Genomic DNA, 21576 nt, shown 5'->3' with positions numbered 1-21576 from the left:
TTTAAATATGTATTAAATTTGATGTCTTGCATTAAAAAAAAAAAAAAGAAGAAGATATATACTCTATTATGTAAAATTTTAAATAAAAATTATTTATTGTATATAAATAATGCATATATATATAAAAGCAGATATTATATGTATTAATAATAGAGGGAAGACCGTGAGGTTATGGGTTCAAACATCCGACGTCTCAGGTCACCTGTCATATATGGTTCGCCTAGTATTACTTTTCTGTCGGATCTGGTTTGCAGGGTATTAGATTCAATCGAAAATTTACCCAATTGATACTTTAAAGTAGCGACTATGAATTTCACGTCATAAAAAAAAAATAAAAAAAATAATAATAATAGAGGGAAGACAAATAATAACAAAAGCACGTGAGAGACAACCCATAAAGGCGTTGCATTCACACATGTCATTTAATTTTATGCATCTTTACAAATATGTCAAATAATTTTTACTTTTAATTTTGAATGCCATTCGAATTCCCAAATCGTTATTAAGTAATTGTAAAAATTTAGGACAAAAAAATGGGGTTTTTAATTCTAAAATTATAAAATAATATCTGTCTCAGCTTGAGGTTGTGACTGTGTTGGGTTATATGTTTTCTTATTAGATTTCAATTACTCTTATAAATGTGTTTCAATTTAAAATAATAAATTACAAAACATATTTTTGTATTTTATATTATATTAAAATTCTTTTTTTTTTTTTTTTTTTAAACTCTAGGGCTTGTTTAGTTCTTTTATTTGAATTTAAATTTTATTTTAAATAATATATTGATGCGATGAAACAGTAATGGTATATATTTTTATTTTTTAAAAGATAGAATATGGCTTATATGACACCACCCCACATGCCACTCGAACATTCAACATATAGTTTGCTGTTCATTATTATACATTTATAATAATATATACATATTTATTTGAAAATATAAAAAATCTACTTTCTTATAAAAAATGCTTGCAAGTATGCCATATATGAGATTTGGTCTACAAATCAAAAGAATAAATATACTTAAATTTTGTATTGAATTTTATAAGAGAATAAGTTATAAATATTGTATATATTGAAAACTATGTCATAAAAATATTATTTGTGTGAACAAATTAAAAATTATTTAATATGATATTGTAAATACTAATTTCACAATACATACTACTAAAATTTTAATGTTCTATAAGGGATGGTCTGGTGATGTAGGGGTTGAACTTGTGACCACGAGGTTATACTTTCAAACCTCCGACTTTTCAGGTCATCTACTATACATAGTTCCGAGTAGCGGCTGCGAATTCTTACATCATCTTTGAAAAAATAAATAAATAAATAAAAAACAAAGAAAATAGTATTGACTTGTTGGCATTGAGTGCATTATTTGTGGTCCCTCTTACAATCCCAACTTGCATAATTCTAAGGGAATCTATTATCTATCTGTCCATGATTAATTATTATTATTATTATTATGCAGCCAGCAAGCAGTAGCCACTCACTGTTTCTTTCTGTTACAGGTGAAATATACACACACATATAAATTTAACTATATATTATTTTCAAACCCAAATAGTACGGAAGGGGGGGGGTGGTTGTTATTATTATTATTAAAAATATAGTAGTAATATATATATATATATATATTTGTTTAAATTTATAAAAATGAACCTATTTGATGTAAAAAAAATATTTGAAGAGAAGTGTAAATGATGGATGACATGTCACGTTTAGTATATGTAAAGTTTTAATTAGTATATAATTGATTGAAGATAAATAGTAAAAAGAAAGGAGGTGTTGGTGGTGGGCCCGAAGTGAAGATGAAAGGTCGAAATATGGAGGGCCCACCAATCTCAATCTTCATTTAATTTCCAGCCCAGCCCAGATATTTTATTTATTATTATTATAATATTATAGAAACTGAATTAAAAATAGGGTTAGAGAGCGGAGGAGGAGAGAGAATCAAGGGGAGGGGTCAAAACTGCGAACTGCATCATCGCCAAATCCAGTGTCATTATATCCTCGCTGGGTTGCGCTCTTCTGCCCATTTGCTGAGAAAAAGCGAGGCGGAAGGAGGACAAGTTGCAGGTCCGAACCTGAACCTGTTGTCGAGGACGAGGAGGATATAAATCGGAAGGGTTTGGGTTATTTGGGATCTGGGGATTCTTCGAAATGAGAGAAATCATAAGCATTCATATTGGTCAGGCTGGGATTCAGGTCGGGAATTCCTGCTGGGAACTGTACTGCCTGGAGCATGGCATCCAGCCCGATGGCATGATGCCCAGGTACTCTCTATTTCTCTCTAACTTCTCCTATTTTCTTCCATTTTTGATTGTTTACCTGTTGACGGAGAGAGGAAAAACAGTAGATATTAAAAAATGTCAGATCTAGATCCTCTTTACGTAGGGAGAATTTGAGAATTTTTTGTAGGGAGGTATTTGAATGAGATTCGTGCTGTAATTAGGGTTTCCGAGGCAGATCTATCTCCTATGTAACGAATACTTCAATACAACGATGAATGATAGAGCAAAGTTCGATTTACAGCTTTTGTTTACGAAGAGGACATTGTTTGGTTTCTGAGGCAACAGATGCGCGTTTGAATTTTTGTGATCTGTTAATTCTGACTTATTGTGCGTGGTGACGTGCAGTGATACAACTGTAGGTGTGGCGCACGATGCTTTCAACACCTTCTTCAGCGAGACCGGATCTGGAAAGCACGTCCCCAGAGCCATATTCGTTGACCTCGAACCTACCGTCATCGATGAGGTCCGCACTGGCGGTTACCGCCAGCTTTTCCATCCCGAGCAGCTCATCTCCGGGAAGGAAGATGCTGCCAACAACTTTGCTAGAGGACACTATACAGGTTTGTGATGATCTTTCAATTTGCAGAATCCAAAATTAGACTTTTTTTTGCTGTATGCTTCCTGTTGTAGCTTTGCAAGAATTAGTGTTTGAGTAACTACTCTGATAATATGCGCGTGATGTTTCAGTGGGAAAGGAGATCGTCGATCTGTGCTTAGATCGAGTAAGGAAGTTAGCCGATAACTGCACAGGCTTGCAAGGGTTCTTGGTCTTCAATGCTGTAGGAGGTGGTACTGGTTCTGGTTTGGGGTCATTGCTCCTCGAACGGTTGTCAGTCGATTATGGGAAAAAGTCGAAGCTTGGTTTCACAATCTACCCTTCTCCCCAGGTGCTTATCTATTTCTTTCTTGCAATCAAGTTACAATCTATTTTTACAAATGCTTAATGTGTTCTTCAACTACAGGTGTCGACAGCTGTCGTTGAGCCCTACAACAGTGTTCTTTCCACCCATTCCCTCCTCGAACACACTGATGTTGCGGTGCTCTTGGACAATGAGGCCATTTATGACATATGCCGAAGGTCTTTAGACATCGAGAGGCCCACTTACACCAACTTGAACCGATTGATCTCTCAGATCATATCCTCCCTCACAACTTCCCTGAGGTTCGATGGAGCCATTAACGTGGACATCACGGAGTTCCAGACCAACCTTGTCCCATACCCTCGCATCCATTTCATGTTGTCTTCGTACGCCCCTGTGATCTCAGCCTCGAAAGCTTACCATGAGCAGCTGTCGGTCCCTGAAATAACAAATGCAGTGTTTGAGCCCTCAAGCATGATGGCTAAATGCGATCCAAGGCACGGTAAGTACATGGCCTGTTGCTTGATGTACCGTGGCGATGTTGTCCCCAAGGATGTCAATGCTGCTGTTGCAACCATCAAAACTAAGAGGACCGTTCAGTTTGTCGACTGGTAAGCCGTCTCAAAACCATTAATTCGTGGAGCAATAATCGATAAAATATCTTTGGTTCTGAAAAATCTGTGAACATAATGTAATGAACAGGTGCCCGACGGGCTTCAAGTGTGGAATCAACTACCAACCACCAACGGTGGTGCCCGGAGGAGATCTTGCCAAAGTACAGCGGGCTGTGTGCATGATCAGCAACAACACGGCTGTTGCGGAGGTATTCTCTCGCATCGACCACAAGTTCGACCTCATGTACTCCAAGAGGGCATTTGTACACTGGTACGTTGGTGAAGGAATGGAGGAGGGCGAATTCAGCGAGGCCCGTGAAGATTTAGCTGCACTCGAAAAGGACTATGAAGAAGTTGGAATGGAGGGTGTCGATGAAGACGAGGAGTATGAAGAGGAATAAACAAGATGATGACTAGATAACTCCATTAAATCTTGAAGGGGATTGATTACCTTTATGTGTGTTTTGCATTGTTGGTCTTTGATTCGAACTCTTCTCAAATTTGTGTTCAGTTTGGTTTTCTTCAATCTGTAAGATCCTATCCAAGTCAAGTTTCTGCTGCTTATATTGAGGACAATATCATGTTTACATGTCTATGAAGTCAATCAATGGTGTATTGCTTTCTTTCTTGATGTTCATCTTTGTTCTTCCCTTGCAATATTGGACACTGAATTTATAATCGCACATATTTTCTAGGGAAAACTATCAATCAATTTATGGGGTTAAGAGAAATAAGACAAAACATGACTTGTGTATTGTTGTTGTATGTATAAAAATGTACACATACACAGCCTTCCTTAATTGCAGCATCATACACAGAAAGCAAAGCAGAACTTCCATAATTACTTACAAGGTCAACCTAAAAAAACCGCAAGAAAACACCCAAAGAAGAAGAAGAAGAGCTCATGTTGGCTCTAACATCATCAGAGAAACCTCCTCCATTGCAATGTCTGAAATATACAAGTACTTCTCTCTCTCTCCATCCTACTAAAGTCTGGCTGAACCTGCAGGAGCAAGCCAACAAGATGTAGATAACAGAAACAATGCCGGACAACAACTATGGATGCGCATCCATGGTTGGTCATGGTAATGGAAGAAACATTTCTTTCGAGCACAGTGGACAAATGGGACTGCGTGACGATGCTGAAGAAAGATTAGAGGTAATAATGAATGGATGTAAGAATAGGTTGAGGAAATTACCAACAGGATGATTCTTAATGGTGGCCGCCAAAACATTAAAATCTCAAACTTTCAGATTCAGGGTCCAGCCTTTCAACATCACCTGCAGGTCAGGATATGGAAATCAGTAATATTTTATACAAAATGGAATGCTTGGAGATTAGCAATGTCTCACTCACCACGGGGATCTGCAAATGTGGCAGCATCTGGTGTTAGGAAGGGAGCCCTACAATAACTCTCCAGCAAATCTGAAATAGCAGAAAAGGGTCGTAAATACTCAAATATTAGATTGCTATCCGTGTGGGGTGGGGGCGTGGCCTGCAGAGAATAGTAATATAGATAGATATCAGACCAGAACTAGTGGCGAAATCAGTTGGCATCTCAGGGAGATTGAAACTTGGAGGAATTTGCTCCAAAAACCCAAAGGAGGAAGTGTCAGCATCCAGGAGTGTGCCATTCAGATGCTGTGCATTAGAATCTACACTACTGAAAGATGACACAGAGGCATCACACATCAGGGGGCGGGAATCCAAATAATTTCCAGGTGGACTGAAATCGAAAGGCGTACAGCCAGTATAACCAGCTTCTGTCTTGACAACTTTCTCATTTGTAGTTCGAGCTAATTCCACACTTGTGTTTTGCGGCATGAACAAGTTTGGAGGAACATCAAGTTTTCTGTTATGAACAGATCCATCAACAGTTACCGGCACACATGGCTGGATAACCGATCCACAATTGTTAAATACACTCTCCTGCTGGATGTTTTCTGTCTTCAGAGGTCTGATGTTCTGTGGAGCAGATATGGATATGTGCTGTGCTGTATAATTGAGACACTCTGTAAGTTTCTTCAGAAAAAACACATGTCATTATGGTAAATTACCCAAAATAACTGCAGGTGGCTGTCAGAAGAAAGGTTGACCATCAACCGACTCATGAAGCTCTATATAAACAACCAACTGTGTAAGATAGCTCTCAGACCACCACAGTTTGCTTTATAGGAAACTCAGGTGGCGACAATCCAACTTAACAAATCAATAACTCTTTATTTCATAAATAGCAGTTATTTATATTGAAGCAAAACATCTTGAACAGTTGAGGAAATTTCATCATATATGAATCAATTGAAAACTTGAATCATAGAATCATACATGGTTTAAAATCAGAAAGCACAAGGGAACAATATACCATTCTAGATAACATTAGGAATCAATTCAATTTTGAGTTTCACCATCCTAATTGCCTGGAACTTCCAAGAATGGAAGATTTTCAATCAACTTTGGGTATTTTTTGGCTCTTTAAATGTCAATTGTAGAAGCATATTTATTGACCTTATCCTCTGTACTGACCAAACAACTAACAGGGAGGTTTCCTGCAACCAGTTTTGTGTACTGCCTCTACTGTGTATTTACTATCTTTGCATTTCATGCAAACTGATAAACAAACTAATCAGAATAATTACCATTAACCTTTAAAACATTATCGATATAAACAAAACCTATAGCCATGCCAACAATCTGATAGAGTTCTGGAACAAAGATAAGATCATTCTTAGATATCAGATCAGCTCTCAAGTTAACAAAATAGTTATATACATCCCAAGAGATTTCAGAAACTTTATCAACTCAGTGATGATGGGTGACCCCATAAAATTGAACAAGAGTTAACAAGTATCTACAAAGATAAAGCATTTGACATATTAAAATTTTAACAGAAGACACATACAGCTTAGAAAAGATATCAAGGATAACTATATGTATTGTGAGAAAGAAGAAGATGGTAGTTGTAACACTCAAGTATGTACAAAAAAAGCAGCTCACTTGGCGAAACATGCATCCCGTTCGATGTGAGCATAGGAGAAATCCCGCTAAATCCAATACGACGCATCAGCTCCACCTGTTCTGAAAGCAGCCTGTTGAATTCCATTATTTGGTCTTTGACCAACAATTTGAGATAATAAGCCTTGAAAAATTCTTGATTTTCTTCTTCAAGCCTCTGCCAAACTGGAAAAATAACAGCATATCATTCTTACAGGAGATATCCACAATCTTACATGAAGTCAAGATTATCATTACATGTATGAAGGGCTAAAACACCAACACATAGTAAAACAGAGGATTGTATGAACATGGTAGCAATATTGCAATCCGCCTTGAAAACAGAAAAGCTCAGATGTTATGCATGCTTGAATATCTATATCATATGACGTTCATGGACTTGCTATTTCTGTTAAGGGTTGAAAGGAGGTAGTTTAGGCAGGGTCTAGGAATGCAAGCATTGAATGAATCAAGGTGGGCTGAAAATGCTTGAGTTGGATTGCTATAAAATCACACAACGGATAAAGCCGCAAACTCTTTGTATTTTCTCACTATTAAAGGACTATGAGCAAGCACTTACGTACAAGGTAAAGCCAAAGCAGTTTGCAAGGAACTAAAATCTTAAAATTTACTGCCAGACAGATTTTATCTACTTTCTAGAGTATGAATAAATGGGTTTTTAGTAGGGTGCTTTTAAGTGCTATTCTTTCAATCAAACATATTGAGTAATAGATTTTTTATCAAATAGCTTTAGATTGCACTTTCTACTGGAACTTTAATTATTCTAGGAACATCAAGGGTGTGTTTGTTTGGGGGATTGGATTTTAAATGCACTATTCATCTCATTTTTTCCCCAAAAAACATCAAATCAAACACCTATTTTTCATTTTTTATATTATACTAAAAGTAACTTTTACATTCAAAACATTACATCAACACCTATTTATATCACATCATACAACTATTCAAATTCAAAATTTTTATTATTCAAATCCTAACTCAAAATCCAAACCCCCAAACAAACACACCCGAGAATTTTACTTGTCAACCAACTTACAGTCTTACACAATTCATTTTATTTCTTTGGTACAGATTCAAAAACTCAAATGTGTCAAACCTAAAGTAGGGTGAAAACCATACGAATTCTGTAACAGCAGTTGCAGAAAGGCTCAAGCTTTGGACTTTGAGGTTAAGATCGCTAATATCCGGAGATACTTAAGAATTGGGTTTAAGCAACAATGCAAAAAACTAATGGGTTCCGGTGAAAATCCAATTGTCCACAAGAAGTATGTGCCTGAAAGAACCACAGACTAAATGACTTAAGCCAAATAACAATGCAAAAAACTAATGGTGTCTGATGAAAGAACCACACTAAGTACGTGGGGTGCCATTCTTCTACTTCCCTAAGAATGATCGTGAGTTATATCATAATAAAACAACATATCTTCATCTACCCACAAAATAAACATGTGATTGGGAAAACAATAATCTAACTTCACAGTTCACAACAATTTTTCTTCTGCTTATTTCCATTTCAAATATATGATACAGCAGAGAGAGCGAAATATCATCTCCCAGTATTTGCATGGTCACAGAACACATATCATTTGCCTGTCTATACACTTCTATTCAAGAATTCTTGAACTCAAATGAAAATTAATATAGAAATATAAATGCTCATGCAATCGCTTCATCATATAAAACAAAAGGGGAAGATGTAGATTGTGGACAAACAAAGAGAGGTACGGGCAGATTTGTACACTTACAACGATCAAAGAATACAGATATACATGAACAAATTGAAAGAAATTTTTTCTCCTAAAATACAGATGGATAGAGAATTACATAATAACAAATAGATTCAATAATAACAGACAACACATGATAACCAAAATAAATAAATAAATAAAAAATTATAGATTCAATAAACTTATGGTGGCACTACAGGAATTATCACTATGTATCAATGATTAAAAAGCAGATAAACATACCGAGCTCAGTAAATTGGGGATCGATGTTGTCCTGGATAATGAGGGTATTTATTACATCCTTTTTGCACATGTAAAGTCGGAGACATTGTTCTATACGATTTTGCACCTGAAATAGGATATATCTAACACAATAATAAGAAAATCTGCAAGCATCTCTGATTATGATATTGGATATTTAAATTTTCCTGTCAAATGATTTTTCATAATTAACATGAAACTGCCGTTTCAATCTACATTGACGAATTCTACAGTGAAATAACAGATGCAATTGCATCTCTTATTATGATATTGGATATTTAAATTTTCCTGTCAAATGATTTTTCATAATTAACATGAAACTGCCCTTTCAATCTACATTGACGAATTCTACAGTGAAATAACAGATGCAATTTCTCTATCATGATGTATGATGGAGTTGAGAATCTTCCAGAAATATTAGTACTAACCAGTGCAGAAAGATGCCGTGGCCATCAAAATATAAGTTCTAGCCTACAATAATTTCATACGTCATACCCTGAATAAGGGGACAAGAGAGGGCATCCTTCTTATTGACTTTAGTTTGTTGCAATTTAACACCACAAAGAATAGATACCCAATGTTATAGTTCAAATAAGGTGTTAGAAATCAGTAAAGACAATCTCCCTACACTTGGTTAGATCTGTTGGCATTCCAATTCCCAAATAAATCAAACATCACAAACTCATGGCTCTCATAATAGATACTTAAGATCCTTCAACTTCAAACAAACAACCATTCAAATATTATGGGAGGAATTAGGCTATCATTTCCAAGATACCTATCACAGAAACTATTCAAGCTGAATGGATGATCACCTTACAGATAGTTCTTGGCATTTTCAGCAGAATGAGATGCATATAATAATATTAACCGTTCAAAATTGCATGCCTATGGATAGTGGGGGGCTAAGAGTTCAATGTCCTTAACACATGCAATCATATAATTTTGTTTCAGGAATCGAATATACATTTTACAAAACTACTACTAAATTTGTTAAGCCAATATACTTCATTAGGTACCTATTTCTCCAACAAAGATTTTTATTTTTAAAGAGAGAGAAAGAAAAGAGAGTCAAGTTATAATATCATGAAGATCATACCCTTATTTGAAAATTTGTGCTCTTCACACTAAAACATCATGAAGAACAGTGATCATGTGCTCTTTCCTCACCAAAAAGAAACAAGCAACAGTATTTCACCCCATAAGTGACATCCCACATTCCAACAGGTAATTCATCAATTTACCTGGATGGTTTGATTAGCGTAAAGAAGCGACTGAATACAATAAAATTCATATAGATGATCAGTTTTGCTATAACAAAAAAAATTCTTTTGCATTTGAGTGGCAAATAAGATCAGCCAGGAAGAACACAAGGTATAGGGCAATATATTTTTAGTATCCATGAAAACAAGAGATCTCCTCATATTTGCGCTAGGAGATTATTCTAAAAGATTATCACCAGATAAAACCTGCAGGCCATAGATAGCGGTGCATGGACTTTCAGACACAAACATCCGTTATAAGTAATGTTTCACACACAAAAATCTTAATATGTCCCTGTTTTCTGTCCCAAATTTTCTGAATGAGTGGTAAGTTCAGCAATGCAAAAAGTTTCTGACTCAAAAACTCTTACCACTTGTATATCATTATCTGAAAGTTGTCTGCCCTCGCCACCTGACATGTTTGCTACTAGAATTCTCAGCACAATCAGATTAACGTGTCTGCACCGCTGTTTCCTCACCAAAGAAGACCTATGGTCTGTTGTTCCAAATTGTGTGTATTGAGCCCATGATAGATGACATTTGGTGAAAAGTGGACAGCATGAAACAGATGAAAGAAAACGAAAAGGAATAAGTTTATATACACAAAAGGAGTAGCAAAGCAACCGGCATAAAACACAATCATTATAAGTACGCAATATCTGTCACACCACACGCAACTACTTTCCTCCATATCCTCATTTGTATTATCCCACTATCCTATGAATAGAAAAAAAAAAATCAATCTTTCCTACCACCAGTTCTCGTCCATTTAAAAATAGTTCTACCCCAAATCCCTTCAGAAATTGCAAATTTGTAACAATGGAGATTTCCTTAGAAACAATGCTAACAGCTCAACATCTGCAGCTAAATCTACCAAAGCAACATAATCCAAGGAAGAATTCCATTCTCTTCCTATAAACGTAAACGAAGAAATAGGGTTCATCGCCTCTGAGATATCAGCGGAAGAGAATCATAAAAAACTTCAAATTTTCAGCGAAGAAGAAACGATACAGTAAAATTAATGAGTACCAAAAAAAAAAAACTCACAGCATATACCACTGATAAACAAACCAAAATCCCAAAAAAAAAAAAAAAAAAAACCCTATTTAAAGATGCTACCAACTAGGCTAATAATTGAGCACAAACACGACGTTTGAATCGAAGAAAAGTCGAACAATAAATGAATTGGGCATCGGCCCCAGGGCAGCCTTGCCCTGTCCACCCCACCCCATCCCCCGCTTTCCCACTTGCTCAATTAATATGCGGTGAACGAAGAAAACAGAAGCAGAAAAGGGGTTGGAAAAAGAAGGGTGAGCAATAGCAGTACCAGAAGAGAAGAGGAAATCCTGAACTCCAGAGTGAGTCGAAGCTGCCGCGATAACCGAAGAGCGGTGGTGGTGGCAAGGCAACTGGCAAGGCTGGGGTTGTGTTAATGGAATTTGATTCAAATATTTCCTCTTTTTATTGAAGAAAGGGAAAGGTGAGGAGCTTACGTGGCGGCACACCCATTACATGCCCTTCTTGGTGCTTTCTTCCGTGTAATTCCACTTTTTTCCTATTACTCTTTTTAAATGTTTTTTCCAACTTCGATCTTTTTTTTCGTCCTCAAAAAGCCAATTGGCAGTTCATTTACCCCACAACTTAGCAGGGAGAAGAGTTAAAAACCTAAAAAAATTATTCCAATGGTTAAAACAGAGACCACAGAAATGGAGGTTAGTTCATCATAACAAGAATCTAATTAGAATTGCTGCCTAAACATGGGATTTGCGGCTGTAATCCAATCTCAAATCCCAATGCTGTCAGCCTGAAATGTCTGCATTGCATAAGCATTCTGGGCTGGAGATTAGACAAGAAATATTGAGAGAAGGAACATGTGCTGCAATATGATCCCCATGTCCAATGTTAGTCCAAATTAGGACTAGTGTGGGGTGGGGGGTGGGGAGAGTGATTATTCCTTGCAATGATGATACACTGACAGTGGTAGTGAATTAATTGGTTGCTGCTGATTGCTATGGCCCAATCTTCCTTTGGTAACTGGAAACTATGGCTGCTGATGATCTTTATCCCAAATAAGGATATCAAAAGATTGATCTGCTGATGATCTGTATATGCAACTCAATCCATTTATTCTATAGTCATTACTTGGGGATGAATCTAAAAGAAAGTGGGATAAAGAAAGTTTTACATGCAAGGGTGGGACTTGTTACCTTATTAAAATCAAATGCCCAAAGCAATGGCAGCTGTTCAACTTTACATGTGCAATAGACCCCATTTAACTATCAGACTCAACCACTTTTTTTGTTTCCATTTTACCCACATCATGCATATTTTATTATACAAGTATGTTGCACTGTTGTGCCACATAGATAATAGAAAAAGAATGTGAAAGCACAGGTAGGTTTTTCTTTGGGCTTTTTCTACTTTTTAATTTCCCCCCCTGTGTCAGTGGTGGGTGATCTGAAAAGGGGTTCTTGGTACAAAAATCTTGGAATTGATTTGCCACCAATGATCATCACCTATAGTAAAATCAGCAAAAGAATGACAGCGATTGATCGACTGTTTATTTCATCAAATACTTGCTGGCAAAGGTATTCTGAAGAAGACAGAAGCACTTTGTGGTGCAGAAATGGAAACCTCTTTCTGATATTGGTTTCCTAACAGTAGGCAACAAACAAAGGCAATATATATATCAACATGCACATCAGATCATAGATTCACAGTTTGTCTAAATTCAATTGGGCCCTTTAGCAGCAGCTTTAATAGATGTTTTAAAAATGAAAATTGCAGCTCTATTTTGTCTAAGAAAGGATCATACACATATCAAGGGAGATTACCAGGAAGAACAGCAACAAACTGTATACATATAAGCATTTGCAGGCAATTTTGCAAAACCAAAATTTAATTAAACATTAACATACCAAAACTGACATGAATAATCACTTGTATTCGATCCTTGCACTACAAAAATCCATGCTATATAAACCTAATAATGATCAGATCAAAACTGAGACAGGTACCATCCAAAGCACCTCAATTTGACAAACAAAATTCTCATGAATCATAAAGATCCGAAGCGACAAAGACCACATAGCATCGACCCCCATTCTACCCTCCTGTTGAGCTCATTTCCATTCACCAGAAAAATAATAATAAAAAAAAAAAAGACAAAGACCAGAACTGATTTATACACATGATACATAGAGTTTTTGTTCATGTTTACTCAAGCAATGGATCCACACACTTGGCAAAGCAACCTCCATTTTGATCATTGCATAAACTGGATGCAAATGAATGTTGTAATATCACTCTGGTGAAAAATTGAGCAACAAATACGATGAGGACAAACCAGGACACAAGAAATAACTCCAGCGGTAGGAATATCTACTTTTCGAGCCATGAACACTATGATGATAAAATTGACTGCAATGCAAGTTGCTGCTGGGGCTGCAAGGATGACCATGTAGAGGCAAGGGTAGCTGGAGGAAGTGTCTGTTGGAGCTGCCTCAATAAATTAATCATTCGACTAGCTGTTTGTTCAGTTGCAAGATCTTTACCAGCACATAGAACCTGCAACAAAAAGTATTTTTCAATACTAAAAGTACATGCATGTGATCCACATACATAAAATATATATGAGCAATGAACATGTGTATTTTAGTCGCCGTTATCTTTTTCCAAATGTTGGGTTTTCATGATAAGCTTCACATGTTAAAATTGTTCAAACATAAGCAACTTAATCCAATAAGCTGTTAGAAGTTTATAATAATTATATATAGGTTATAATACTGGAATCATGTACTGGTGAGATCTCTGGGTTGACAAATGGCACAGGGAACTGACCTCAGCAAATACAGAGACAATTTTAGGAAGATACTGGTTGTTAGGACCCAAAAGTTCCCTATCAGACCTGAGCAAGTAAACACAAGTCAACACCAAGCAGAAATGTATGTATGAAATTAACAAATGCTTGCTGTAGTGTAAAGCCCCACCGTTCAACCATTGAGCAAAGCTGATCATGAACAACTTTTGCTTCAATAAGATCACCCTTAATTGGCAAGCAACCCAACCAGGCAGGAACCACCTACAAAATAATTAATAACAAGGCTTCTAATCAAATTCAGTTGTAATTTAAGCATAGCAACAAAGAATACTAATTTAGCAATTTCTATGCTAAAGTAACTGTCAGAAAAATACCTGAGCTGAATCAATATTGTCACGATGAAATAGGCAAATCTTTCCCAGAGCTGAAACAGCATTATCATATGCCATCACACAGTCAGGCTGCAATGCATTAGGATCCCCTATAACAACATTCAGCCTCGAAAGAGCCTCTGAACAAAAAAAGCAAATAAACAAAATTAATCAAAACTATTAAATGAAAATGCCTACAATGAATCAAAGAGCAAGCACATCTTACCCCCGACAAGTGGTTTAAAAACAGAACCACCAAATTCTGCACATACACCGAGTCCATACACCGCAGCCTGAGAAAAAAAGGAATCGGAAAATTAAGAAATGCTCAATATCATGAATGTATATTATGTTAAAAATGTATGCAAACCTGTCGAACATCTGAGCTTTCATCATTACATGCTTCCAAGAGGAATGGAAGATAGGAATCATAATACCTGGTTTCCATAAAAAATCTCAGCATCAGAAAAACCACAATTGGAATCAAATTCCAAAAAAAGGAAGATGGTGTGCACGTACTTTAACGCTGCTTCACGGCATTGTTCAGCGACATCATCAAAGATGCAAATGGCAATCCTTCTCTCTTCAGCTGTCTTATCCTTTCCCTGCAGGTATAAACATGCAACGTTGTAAATGAAGCTCTTGCTAGAATTAAATGAAAACAAGAAAAAAAATTGAGTTGACTGACCAGGGGGGAGGGCCCTGGGAGGTAGAATATAACTATATAAAGCTTTTTTTACAGAGTAAAAAATAGTACTTACCCACATCGGCATCAAGTACGATGACAGTTCATCAAAGAAAGGCAAGAAAGAAGCCTTGAATGTTTTGATCAAGGTCCCCAAGATTTCACCAACCTGAACCAGGGAAACCAAAGTCAGTTTAAGAATTCAACACAATATATTTGAATTAGATAATTGAATATCAGCAAGCAACAAAAAACTAACCTGGTCAAATACTTCTTCTTCTTGCTCATTTTCCTCTTTAAGCAATTCACCCTCCTCCGCATCAAAATCTTCAGCCTTTGTTCTCTCAGTTCTCTCTCTCTTTCTGCTTGAGCTAGCTGTAATCACCTGTTTTATCTCATCCACTACGCTCTTAATCTGCTTCTCATCTAGAAGTGGTCCAGAAATCTGGAAGAGATTTATGCAGTGAATTATCAATCATTGTGAGCAGAAACAAAATGAAAACAAAACCAAGTCAATAACAATTGAATCTCATATAAAAATGGATAAAAGTAAAAAACTAAACCATCATTTTCTAGTGGATACAGTTGCAAGGGCTTTAAACATCTATTTTAATACATTTTTTTTAAAAAAAAATAAAATAAAATCAACTAACAGTAAAATTATTCAGATCTTTCTTACTTCCATGTATCCAATCCAATGTTAGTTTCCAATAGATCAATGTAAGTAACCAACTATATTGTGAGACCACCCACAGTTTCTGGATAAATATATATATAATAGAGTAGTAAACAAGCAAACAGCAAAGCTCATAGATATAAATCCTGTTCTCCCGATGACCAAACCCCCCACAAATGAAAATTCTGTAAAGCCAACAGTCCGGCTTATCTCTGGTACCATCACCCATGGAAAAAAAAATAATTACTAGATTTTCAAATAAAGTTAAATATATATACATGTGTGTGCGTGCGCATGCAATATTGACAGGTTGTAATTTGCAGTTGACAGTATATTTTATTATACAAGGAAAAATGATGCACCTGCAGACATTCATTAAGTGCATCCAACATATTTGCACATATCTCTATATCAGGCTCCTGCAAGACAGCATAAAGTAAACATGTCATAACACACACATTAAACATCACAAAAAACATAGCTCATCTAGATATAGAATTTTTTAATTAAGTGTAGATCACCACCTTGTGTAAAGCCTCAACTAAAGCAGGAAGTATATAGTCAGACAACTGCTTAACATATGCCTCATTACGGCCTTGAGCAATTCCCTTCTCCACAGCCAATTTAGCAGATCGCAACAACTCCGGCATTGCTAGAAAAAACAATGAACATTTGTCAAATATTATCACCCAACATTTGTTTTGGGGCAAGATTCCCAATGAATATTACTAAAAGAAATTATAATATGCACATACATACACAATATGACAATATATCTAATATACATACTCTATAAACTCGCAAAAAATTGACAATTTAACACAAAATATTATTTTTTATATTAAAGACACGATTCCCTATACTCTTTGCAGAATGAAATGAAACATATCCAACTAATTTGATTTAGGTGCCCATATAAAATTGCATGCAAGGAAAAATAAAAAATATAACCCTGCTACCTGACACAGCTGCTTTTCTGACTTCTTCATGGAAATAAAACTTCAAAAGGGGAACCAATGCTGGGGCAACCTACACAAAATCCAACAAGTCCTGATTTGTTATCTATATTACAGGAACAGAAAAGGAGCATTGTATGTTAACCAACCTGATCAATCCATGGGTAAAAACCTTCCTTCAATTCATCAGCATAGCAACATAACATATTGCATGCAGTGGCCTTTTCTTCAAGGACACTAGTCTTAATCCCTATTCTTTTATCACCAAGTGTGATCGTCTCCATGCTGGAATGTACAGAAGTTGGATAAAAATATTAGAATACAGTTAACAAAATGAACATAAGCAGGATATTAGCACACACTTGCAAATAAAATATATAAAACATGATAATAGGAAAGCCTGTATGCTCAGAGAAAAAAATAATAAAGGATGATAAAAATAGGTTTTAATTCCATAAGATGTAGCAATATATATACATATATATATCAGTCACCAGAATGTGCTACTTAGAAGTGGTTTATGCAATCAAAAGAACTTTCACCAAATTATACCCAAGGATCCAATTCAATACCATTAGCTAAAATAAAAGGCTTTCTTAAATTTATACTTACCAAACAGAAGTAAACCCTAATCAGAATATGAAAAACCAACTTCTTGTCAGTCAATATAAATAAGTAACAAGCAATGCTTGGTATGAACTCCAAATAGAACGTAATGGAAGAAAGGCATAGACTTTTACTGTCTAGGAACAAAAACAATTCCATATCATCCTTCATCATTATACTAACCCAGCTCCCACTGAAATAACAATTAAGTGCAGGCAAGCATAAACAAATACAAATGAACACAAATAATCACAATCAAGGCAATTCAAAATAAAATTAGAATATATATTTAATCCCTGCCACATGCTTTTAAGAATACCAAGAATAGGTTGATTCAGATCCATCATATAATAGAACGGAGAATGAAGATTCTGTAATTATTTATTTTAATTTAAATCCTTTAGGTCAAATGCCTTTCAAATTACGGAAGGAAAAGACTTTTCTCAACAAAAAAGAAAGAACATAGATATATAACCTTTCATCATCTGAATCATCAATTTCATTGTCTGAATCAGCAGACGTAATAATCACATCAGGCTTTAGTTGGGCAGACTGAAGCAAAGGAGGCATAACCACACTCATGTAAGGGAGGAAATCTTGTCCCAAGCATTTGCAAAGTCTAGCCCAAGCCTAATATAGAACAAAATGTATGTTAGTACTTGGCTATGCAAAAACATAAAATATCAAACTCTTTAGCTTCCGAGACCAGGGTATACCTGTAGCATGTAACTGGTAGTGGGGTCATCTGTTTCCATTTGTGATCCTTGCAATGACATAAGCACTTCCATGACCTTGAAGCAAATAAAAAGTAAAAACAAATATGAGTAAACATCAAAGAATGATAATCAGAGTAGCAGTTGCAAGTTACAATAAGATCATGGGGTGCATTAAGCATTTAGCCCCTATCAACATAATTAAATTATTGTAAGGGTGCATGTAAAAGTGTCCTATCATTCAAACAGAAAATACGGGCATAATTCAATGCATTCAATAAAGTGAGATCCAAAATTTAGATCTTTTACCTGCTTAGCATCCTCCTTAAATTTATCCTTTCCAACAGCCATTCCAACCAAGCTAATGCACTCCATCGCTTTTGCACGAAGCATGCGATTAGCTTTGTCAGATGCATTGACTAAGATAGATTTCAAGTAGGGCATAACTGCATCATAGTATTTCTGGAAGTGCTCCTGCCATAACAATATTTACAAATCAGTACTTGGGCAAAGCAACAACACTATAATCTTAAAGAAATTTTGAACAATGGCAAACCTGAGACGAATCAGCAACAGAAGCTAAAGCAGTTAAAGCACCCTCTTGTACCATCTGTTTGGGGTTCTGCAATTCATACACCATAAGTTAAAATGTTGCTTCCAAACTAACATGGTAAAAAGTATCCATGAATGATTATTAGAAACACATCCTGTTCTGAGCCATTAGCACCTGCAACAACACAAGCAGCCTGTGCACTATCCCATCCAAGTAAGGTGTCAAAATTTCAGGGGTGCAGTTCTCGCTGAAGTTGAGCACAGCCGAAGCTGCATGCGCCTGCAGGAACAGAGAAAATAAGAAATATTGGATCTATAAAATGCAGAAAGATATTGACCATCAGAAGTTCGATTTGATCAAATGAGAATATAACCAGAAAAAATAAATAAATAAATAAATAATTGATGCTTTCAGCAACTACAGTACTCACAAGCCAAGAAAATAAGATTGCTAAAGATATACGATGAAATAGATTTATAATTATCAATCTTGTTAGACCCAAAACAAGCCTATTGACCTTGAAGATCAGAATTGGTTTGTAACAGTAATTTGCACGGATGAAATGATTTACTAGACATTTTGTGACAAATCATTGGTTGCATGAGGACATAGTACCCAAAAACTGAAGGTTGTGTTCTTTTGTGGATTTTACACAAAGTTTTTACTATACAAATTCTTTTTTCCCTCAGAAAACATCAAATCAAATAATTACTTTTATTTTATTATATTATACTACGAATTTATTTTACATTCAAAATATCACATCATCGTCTATTTATATCACATCGAACAACTATTCAAATTCAACTTTTTACTATTCAAAAATCCAAACCCAAAACCCAAACCCACAAACAAACACACCCAAACATTCTATCACAGATTTCTTAAATATAAATTTTAGCATTTCTCCATTAGATCTGAATAAAATTCATCCTCATTCACAACTAGGGGTGTGAGGACAGGGTAGTAAGGAAAATATGATAGCTCAAATGAACAATTCATACCTGAACTCGAGGATTTTGGAAATCATCCATAGCTGCAGCCAGTGCTGGGAGGACATGCTGATGGTATTGGACTTGTAAATCAGGGCCCAAGTCAGTTGACAGCTGACCAATTGCATTAATAGCTGCCCATCTTACGCGAGGATGAGGGTGTTGAAAGGAACTCAAAACCATGTTCACCACTTGCTCCAGATTCTTAATCATCACCTGTAATCATACATGATAAATATGTGAGGGAGATATATTAAGCAACCAAAGGGCAATAGACCACCAAACTTATGTGTTGGCTAAATCAGAATGAATGTACTGATATCATAATTGAGCACAGGACCTCTGTGACGTGCTTTAAAACTAAGCAGTCACACAATGTGGTTAACTAATAAATGTCATTGAGCCACCATGCATCATAAAACCACCAAGCAGCCATATGTACAAATATCATGTTACTACAATGATATTAGAATGATAATTAACTTGAAAGGATATGAAAATGATAAAAACTTGATATACATGTTAATTCTGTAATTTTTATTTATTATGTTTCAATTATAAACAGAGATAGTGTAGCATTCAGGTGCCTAACAATACCTAGAATAAAAGAAATTAAGTTTTGACAGAACTGTTCAATCGGTAGTTGTATTAAAACATTCTTCCAGTTCGACAAATAGAGTGATCCAACTGCACCCGAAAGGAGAATCCGACAAAAGCAATAAAGACAAATGCAATAAATTGTGATACTCGGCCTCAAAATCTCGCATCCTTCAGTAGAGACAAAAAACCATTAAATTTTATACCTTCGAACAACCCTCCGCGATTTGCGCAAGGGCAATGAGGGCTGCATGATGCTTCTGCCACTCAGGAGCAGACAGGTAAGCCGGTAACTGCTCAGATGCTACAGGCACAATGGTGTTTCCTCCGAGAGAGATAGCCAGCCTATCCAAGCACTCCTGCCCAACACTATAATTACTTGTCTCCCCTGCATCTTCATCCTTGGACTCTGCACTGTGCCATGCAGGATCATCGTCCACATCCAAAAGCATCTTCATTAATATAGCAAAGAGCCTGCTAATGAATTGGGGTAGCTTGCGCATCATTCCAGGAGCTCTCTCCCGTGCTTCAGCTAGTGTAATGACAAACTCAATAGCCAAATGCCGTGTCCCTTCCTCCAAACTCTCGGCCTCAGCTATCTGAAGCATAGAACCCACGACATCCACAATCTGCCTTCGAAGAAACCTGGGCTCCGTCCCAGCCAACTCTATCAGCAGCTCCAGGGCCTCCTGAGCAGTCACCTCCTGCCCTGAGTTTAGTGCCTCCGTCAAAGTCCTCATCATCGCTGGCAGCAAATCCTGGAACCTGTCTCTATCATTTGAATTCGACAAGCACTGTATAAAATTAATAACAGCGCTCAACGCCGCAATCTTTACATCCGGATTGGACGGATTATTCAGTACATTCAAGAACACGGTATGCAAATCTGTAATATACGGAATCAGCGTTTCTCCAATGCACTGCGCCAATTGGGAGAAAATTAGAAAGGCAGATTCCTGCAGATTAAGGGAATTGGATGTAACGCACTGAAACATGAAGGGCAAAATCTCCGGCCACTGGTTATCCGGAAGAAGCGAAGATGCGAGTTCTGAAACCGTATCGCAGAGCTTCCTGATAACGGATTTGTTCTCCTCGCTCTGGATGGAAGACAACAGAATATTCTTCACAGTGGCGCGACTGGATTCGGTGAGCCGCGGCCAGATGAACGAATCATCCCGAGTAAACTGCTTCCGGAGAAGGATGGCCGCCATGGAACGCGCCTCTACGTGCACCGATGACGACAGTAGGTGGACGAGCTTCAGCGCTAGAGAGTTGGGATCGTTCTGCTTCAGCAAATTGAAGATTGACTCGGCCTGGGAGCGCTGCTCGTTCGCCGAGGACATCAAATGGGATATGAGGGTTTCGAACGGCGCCGGGTCCGGCCCCAGAATCGCCGCCAATTGAGCTTGCTGGAGCTGCGTCGACTCGGCCTCCATAGCGCTCCGGGTCGCCGAGAATGAGATTCTGCTCTAGGGTTTTTGATATCTTGTGCGCTCCAGGGATGTCGCACTCTCTCCCTCTCACTCTATTATATTACTATATATATATATCCCTCCCAAATACACGTAATAAA

The 21576-nt window shown here is 36.7% G+C and overlaps 3 protein-coding genes across 7 annotated transcripts; 1 reads left to right on the top strand and 2 right to left on the bottom strand.

Annotated features, from left to right (window-relative positions):
* The first annotated feature begins 1935 nt into the window (after positions 1-1935).
* LOC127251618 (tubulin alpha-5 chain) lies at positions 1936-4394 on the top strand. The gene is made up of 5 exons (XM_051275383.1): positions 1936-2279; positions 2643-2857; positions 2985-3184; positions 3260-3768; positions 3860-4394. The coding sequence occupies exons 1-5, from the start codon at positions 2167-2169 to the stop codon at positions 4170-4172; spliced, it is 1350 nt and encodes a 449-aa protein (XP_051131340.1). The 5' UTR covers positions 1936-2166; the 3' UTR covers positions 4173-4394.
* A 106-nt stretch (positions 4395-4500) lies between these two features.
* LOC127251619 (uncharacterized) lies at positions 4501-11686 on the bottom strand. Of its 5 annotated transcripts, XM_051275386.1 has the most exons (9): positions 11528-11684; positions 11362-11443; positions 10406-10530; positions 8755-8860; positions 6767-6949; positions 5302-5766; positions 5129-5197; positions 4971-5052; positions 4501-4774 (listed from the first exon to the last, which is right to left on the bottom strand). In XM_051275386.1, the coding sequence occupies exons 3-8, from the start codon at positions 10451-10453 to the stop codon at positions 5006-5008; spliced, it is 918 nt and encodes a 305-aa protein (XP_051131343.1). In that variant the 5' UTR covers positions 10454-10530; positions 11362-11443; positions 11528-11684; the 3' UTR covers positions 4501-4774; positions 4971-5005. The 5 variants fall into 5 exon arrangements, with proteins under 5 accessions (XP_051131343.1, XP_051131346.1, XP_051131345.1 ...); XM_051275389.1 differs by lacking the exon at positions 10406-10530 and having other exon boundaries at positions 11528-11686; XM_051275388.1 differs by having other exon boundaries at positions 8755-8876; positions 11362-11685.
* Positions 11687-12915: 1229 nt separating this feature from the next.
* Positions 12916-21532, bottom strand: LOC127251614 (uncharacterized). The gene is made up of 20 exons (XM_051275379.1): positions 20210-21532; positions 19419-19622; positions 18589-18693; positions 18418-18483; positions 18171-18335; positions 17865-17939; positions 17624-17778; positions 16692-16827; positions 16546-16615; positions 16111-16238; positions 15949-16005; positions 15170-15355; positions 14987-15079; positions 14745-14830; positions 14596-14662; positions 14452-14518; positions 14229-14365; positions 14024-14115; positions 13875-13941; positions 12916-13601 (listed from the first exon to the last, which is right to left on the bottom strand). Exons 1-20 carry the CDS (start codon positions 21437-21439, stop codon positions 13437-13439), a joined length of 3351 nt encoding a protein of 1116 aa, XP_051131336.1. The 5' UTR covers positions 21440-21532; the 3' UTR covers positions 12916-13436.
* Positions 21533-21576: the final 44 nt, after the last annotated feature.

Source organism: Andrographis paniculata, unplaced genomic scaffold (genome assembly GCF_009805555.1).
Source record: "Andrographis paniculata isolate CXL003 unplaced genomic scaffold, ASM980555v1 Contig45END, whole genome shotgun sequence".
Classification (NCBI taxonomy): Eukaryota; Viridiplantae; Streptophyta; class Magnoliopsida; order Lamiales; family Acanthaceae; genus Andrographis; species Andrographis paniculata.
This window is presented reverse-complemented; position numbering and strand designations above follow the sequence as displayed.

Coding starts and splice junctions, on each gene's coding strand:
- LOC127251618 (XM_051275383.1), top strand. CDS start 2,167: ATGAGAGAAATCATAAGCATTCATATTGGTCAGGCTGGGATTCAGGTC. Junction 3,185..3,259: donor CAATCTACCCTTCTCCCCAG/GTGCTTATCTAT, acceptor CTTCAACTACAG/GTGTCGACAGCTGTCGTTGA. Junction 3,769..3,859: donor ACCGTTCAGTTTGTCGACTG/GTAAGCCGTCTC, acceptor TGTAATGAACAG/GTGCCCGACGGGCTTCAAGT.
- LOC127251619 (XM_051275387.1), bottom strand. CDS start 10,453: ATGTCAGGTGGCGAGGGCAGACAACTTTCAGATAATGATATACAAGTG. Junction 8,861..10,405: donor CAGATAATGATATACAAGTG/GTAAGAGTTTTT, acceptor ATCCTATTTCAG/GTGCAAAATCGTATAGAACA. Junction 5,053..5,128: donor CACATTTGCAGATCCCCGTG/GTGAGTGAGACA, acceptor CCTGACCTGCAG/GTGATGTTGAAAGGCTGGAC.
- LOC127251614 (XM_051275379.1), bottom strand. CDS start 21,439: ATGGAGGCCGAGTCGACGCAGCTCCAGCAAGCTCAATTGGCGGCGATT. Junction 14,831..14,986: donor CGTACTTGATGCCGATGTGG/GTAAGTACTATT, acceptor TTATACCTGCAG/GGAAAGGATAAGACAGCTGA. Junction 13,942..14,023: donor CTTTGCTCAATGGTTGAACG/GTGGGGCTTTAC, acceptor TTACTTGCTCAG/GTCTGATAGGGAACTTTTGG.